The 5,178-nt window shown below is 39.1% G+C and overlaps 2 protein-coding genes across 3 annotated transcripts; one reads left to right on the forward strand and one right to left on the reverse strand.

The window, feature by feature from the left end:
- Positions 1 to 3,571, forward strand: LOC100180334. Of its 2 annotated transcripts, none has more exons than XM_002128333.3 (9): positions 1 to 246; positions 309 to 424; positions 728 to 835; positions 1,242 to 1,402; positions 1,937 to 2,083; positions 2,302 to 2,466; positions 2,683 to 2,780; positions 2,898 to 2,978; positions 3,110 to 3,571. In XM_002128333.3, the coding sequence occupies exons 1-9, from the start codon at positions 94 to 96 to the stop codon at positions 3,308 to 3,310; spliced, it is 1,230 nt and encodes a 409-aa protein (XP_002128369.1). In that variant the 5' UTR covers positions 1 to 93; the 3' UTR covers positions 3,311 to 3,571. The 2 variants fall into 2 exon arrangements, with proteins under 2 accessions (XP_002128369.1, XP_018666699.1); XM_018811154.2 differs by having other exon boundaries at positions 2,898 to 3,012; positions 3,110 to 3,199.
- A 7-nt stretch (positions 3,572 to 3,578) lies between these two features.
- Positions 3,579 to 4,980, reverse strand: LOC113474985. The gene is made up of 2 exons (XM_026838255.1): positions 4,406 to 4,980; positions 3,579 to 4,142 (listed from the first exon to the last, which is right to left on the reverse strand). Exons 1-2 carry the CDS (start codon positions 4,587 to 4,589, stop codon positions 3,604 to 3,606), a joined length of 723 nt encoding a protein of 240 aa, XP_026694056.1. The 5' UTR covers positions 4,590 to 4,980; the 3' UTR covers positions 3,579 to 3,603.
- Positions 4,981 to 5,178: the final 198 nt, after the last annotated feature.

Genomic DNA, 5,178 nt, shown 5'->3' on the forward strand with positions numbered 1-5,178 from the left:
TTCAAGCATATAGACGTAAGTTGCGTGTATTTAACGCAATGCATCTTTTATGTTGCAGCGTTATATAGACCATGTTTGCTTCGTTAATAAATAATGAAACCAACCACCGTCGTTCGGAGTTTGTGCAAAGCAAATGTGATGATGTATCAACTAATCGGTGGCGAGTTATCGCCGTACACGGCTAAAGTTAGATCTTATCTTCGTTTCAAGAAGATTCCATTCGAACCGGTGACCGCGAGTGCAGAAGTATGACGTCATCATGTGGTAATTGTTTGTATGATGACGTCATTAATGGTATTTATTTGTAGATTTACGCGAATTTCATCAAACCACGAATAGGTTGGAGTGTCATACCGGTTCTGGTCACCCCACAAAATGAAGCAATCCAAGATTCAACCGATATTATTGATTATTTAGAACAAAGGTATTTGTTTTGTAACAATAGCAGTGTTATGAGCCTGTAGGCCAGAGGAACTGGGTTCAAGGCTTGTCGCTGCTACCATTGTGGGCGTATTTGTCCTTGTGCAGGACACTTAACAGCAATTGCTCCAACCCAGTGGTCACTAATGGGTTGTCTAAATAATCAGATATACAGAAAAAAACCATCACCCACAAAGTTATATACGTGGTAACTTGTAAGCAAGCACGAGGTGTATGAAACAGAACACTCGTGTTATAACGACTATCGTTTCCCCTATACATAACCTATTAACCCCTTTTACCCCAGACACCCCGTCCCATCCATCCAACCCCGAACCCCCAAACAAAAGTTGGCTTGTTCGTTGTTGGAATTGTTTGCAGATGAGTGGATGGTGTTGCCCATTATGCACTACAGGTGGGCTATTATATAATGTTATTACATATTTATAGTGTATACATATGTTAGATATATGGATACTATTACATAAGTTTTATGTGGGTTTAACAGCCAGGCTTTTATTTGACATTTTTAGTAGTTACCCGTAGCTTGTTTTAACGACTAGTTTTTCTGCTAATTCCATTCTCTGCGTTGTTTTAATTAATTTAATCTTCGTTATCGTATTCGAAGAAATTATTAAATCTTACAAATCTTAACATTCTTAATTCATGATAAAAATACGATGACGCTCAACTTTTCCAAATGTTATGTAATGATTGTTGTTAATAAGATGTCTATGTATATGGTTGTTAATATGATATCTATGTATATGGTTGTTAATATGATGTCTATTTAGATGGTCGTTAATATGATGTCTATGTAGATGGTCGTTCCCGGAAAACCTTCCTTTTATAAAAGAGGAATTCGGTCGAATCGGATTTCCTGAACATTCAACCTCGGAAAGAAGTTCCATCGCTGGTGCTTTGTACGGAAAGTTTCAATCTATGAGGGGGGTGTTGGGGATTAATGAACAAACAGCACCAGGTTGATTGAGGGGGGGGGGTTCATTCATTGCTTACTCATGTTGACAACAATAAGTTCATAAGCTTGTATGCTTTGTGTTATATCAACATGGGTTAATCTTAAGGTTATTATGGTGGATGGCTCAGTGGTTGTAGGCTTGCCATTTAACTGAAGGATACCGGGTTCAATGCTCGGCGCTGGTACTATTGTGGATGTATGTGTGCTTGGGCAAAACACTCTGACCTAAATGTCAAGTGCGTGTATAACCTTACACATATAGAATAATATGTTGGAACCTTCCCTGTCGATACATGGACAAAGATATAAACCTTGACAACTTACAAGGTTGGTGGGTTATTAGGGGTTAGAGGTCATAATATTTACACCAACCAACCAACCATGTATATTACCCCCATACACCAACCAACCAACCATGTATATTACCCCCATACACCAACCAACCAACCAACCATGTATATTACCCCCATACACCAACCAACCAACCATGTATATTACCCCCATACACCAACCAACCAACCATGTATATTACCCCAGCCATAGAAGAAAGTTGGAAGGGGTTGCTTGATGAACTAACGGCACATTTTGACAAACACCCGTACTTGCTTGGAGGGAAACCGTGTGTTGCTGATTTTGCGTTGGGAGGAATGATGTTTGCACATTTGTATAGAGATCCTGTGCCAGGTCGGTTTAATCTATTATGTTGCTTGTCTGTTGTCTCATTGTTATCTTTAAATCTAATATATGGTTACATTGTGTCTGCATCCCATATAAACATATAGATATGTATAGCCATTCATATGTCTGGTATCGGCAGCTTTAGATTGGTATTGTGGTGTGTTTGTTTTGTTGAGGTGTGTTTTACATTATGACATCATGATGACATCATGATGACATCACAGGCATGCTAATGAAGACGCGTGCCCCGTTAGTAGCAGCGTGGGTGGAACACATGAACGGACATCTGCCGAGTATAAGCAGGTACAATGTGCATGAGGTTGATGGGGATGGGAGGGTCGTGAGGAAGCGACGACCGGAGGGATGTGATGATTATTGCGCTGAAGATGGTGGGTTGGGGGGGGGTTATGATAAAGGGCATTGTTAATTAACATAAGGAAAGCAACATTTCCTTAACACGCTAAGGTTAAATTAAATAAAAAGCATTTGGTTAAAACGTGGCTGTTAAACACACATACAATAAACTTACATTAGAGACAATGTTTGCATAAAGTCTCAACCAGAAGGTGGTTGTTACTTATATTAACCACTTTATTAATCCACAGAAATCCCACAAACCTTAGATCCCATATTAAAGAGAGTTTGTGGGGAGTTTGGTCCCGTGTTGTTAAGTACAAGGAGGAGGCTTATACAGTTTATTAAGGTTGGTTTGATTGACAGGTGGTGTTTCATTGACAGGTTGGGTTTGATTAATGGGTGGTTTGATTGACGGGTGGTTTGATTAACATTTGTATTTTAACTGACCTTATTTGATTGACAGGACAACCCTGGTGTTACGAAACTTCCACGAAACATCGGGCAGCATGAGTTTCAGATTGGGGGAATCACCTCACAGAGGGGGGTAAGTTTTCAACAAACGGTTTATTTCAAGTGAAGTATGTTTCTACAATGACATCGTTAGTTTCTTATTCTAATATAAACATGGCCTTATATATTTCAACCTACACTCTATACAAACCAAGTCCTCCCCAGATCTTCCCGTTCAATATTTGGATGTGGCAACGCGTCACCGATATTTATCACAACATGAACGATTGTGACAAAGGTGAATCATCTGCTATGATGTCACAATACCCTCACGGACTCGATATTATTCGTGCGAACCTTGATTCTTATCGTGTAGAACGGAAAGCCAACTTTCTACATGCAGTGTTGCACAAATCTAAAATATAATCACCGTAGAAACCAGTAACGTATCCATGAGTTTCTCCACATTGTGAATTTGTGATTTCTAATTCTTTGTTTTATAAGAAGTTTAGATTTTCTTATTAAATCAAAAAACGTCAGTTATCACGTAAAAGCTTGAAATCCTCCCATGTTTTCCTGGCTGCAAACCTGCGCTAAATCATGGCAGGTATTTTGTAATTTTGATTTATTTTTCGCAAATAGTTCTATGCATTTATTTTGTTGCAATAATAAATCTACAGTAAGTTAAGGGTTCCGTGTTCAAACCCCGATGAAGGCGATCATGTGAACATTATCTCGTCGTTAAGCATAAATCTCATCTGACGATATTTACGAACTTTAATGGTTCGGTTCGTTTTCCAGAAAACATAAATGGATGAAAATAAGAACAGAAGGCCGAGGATTAAAAGAAGGGTTAGGACGGGGTCAACTTTTTGGGGGTGGTGGGGGGTTAGGGGGGTTGTGTGGTTCGTTGTAGTAATAGGGTGGGTAGTTGGTGGGGTAACAGGGGTTGTCGGTTGTGACTTGGTTGTTCCCTCTGTTGCTGCTGGAGTTGTCGTGGCTTTGGTTTCAATCGCTTCGGTTACGTTAAGATGGTTCAGTTGGCTGGGGGTGGGGTGGGTTAATGTGTAGTTAATTGTTGTTGTTGGTACAGTTGGTGGCGCGATGATGTAAGCACTTGGCTCGACGAATAGAAAGTGGTCGTTTGCTCTGGTTGATTGACAGCCCAACAAACCATCACATTGTATGATGTAACAATTGGTAAAGTCGGTAAGTTGATGGGTGGGGTCGTGGTGGAACACAAACGTGTTGCATTTATCTGGGTATTCACAATATATAGTTAGTGGTCTCTGGTTCAATGGTTACTAGACCAGATGTTATGACTTTGAGGCTCCTCACTGCCACCATAGGAGGTATGTATGCTTAGTTAGAATTATTGCAAGACACAAACCAAGTGGTTACTTAAATTATCAGCCATAAAAATAATCACTCACAAAATAACATTCGTAGTAACTAATAAGCGGGCATGAGGTGTATGAAACAGAACACTTGTGTTATATAGCCACCCCCACATAAACCTACCATCACCGCAACATCTGGCTTTACATTCGTTTGAATCGCTCGCCACAAAATCATCAACGACGATCAAACCATCTGAGTCGGTGTTAGCGCTGAATGCAAGCGATCTACCTTCCAATACAATGTACTCGCAACATGATGACAGTTGTATGGAGAATATTAACCAAAATATAAAGTTCGATAACATTCTTACTAACAACAACCAACTAACACTCGGCCTTATACTTGCCTACATGGTTTCAACTTAGCTACAAATTAATTGACTCACTTAACTACTGTTACTATATGTCTATTGTTTATATTTGTGTTGTAATAATGCTTTGTTATGATGTCACAGTAGGTTGGTTTTGAAGTAATTATGACATCACTATTATAGTTATGAGATCACACAATTGATTTGAATATTTTATTTTACAGAAGCGACATGCTTGGCACCGATAAGTGTGGGATGCACAGGGGTAGGTAAACACAATGTGTGGGTGGGTAACAGTGAATGTGCAATAATAAATATAAAATAGCAAGAGTTAGTGGTTGGTGCAGGGGGGGGGGGGTCAAAAGTATTTAGCTGCCGTGTCGTCGTTGTGCTGTGGGGAATATTGACAATTATTGATCTATATTATCTTCATATAAAACTAATTCACACGAAATATCTTTATATAAATCACATTACCACCACATGTTTCGCTTACTACAATATACATACCAGCAATATAATATATAAAACATATTTACATACACCCACTAATATGAAACTCATTCACACAAAATAAGATAAA

Source organism: Ciona intestinalis, chromosome 1 (genome assembly GCF_000224145.3).
Source record: "Ciona intestinalis chromosome 1, KH, whole genome shotgun sequence".
Taxonomy (NCBI): domain Eukaryota; kingdom Metazoa; phylum Chordata; class Ascidiacea; order Phlebobranchia; family Cionidae; genus Ciona; species Ciona intestinalis.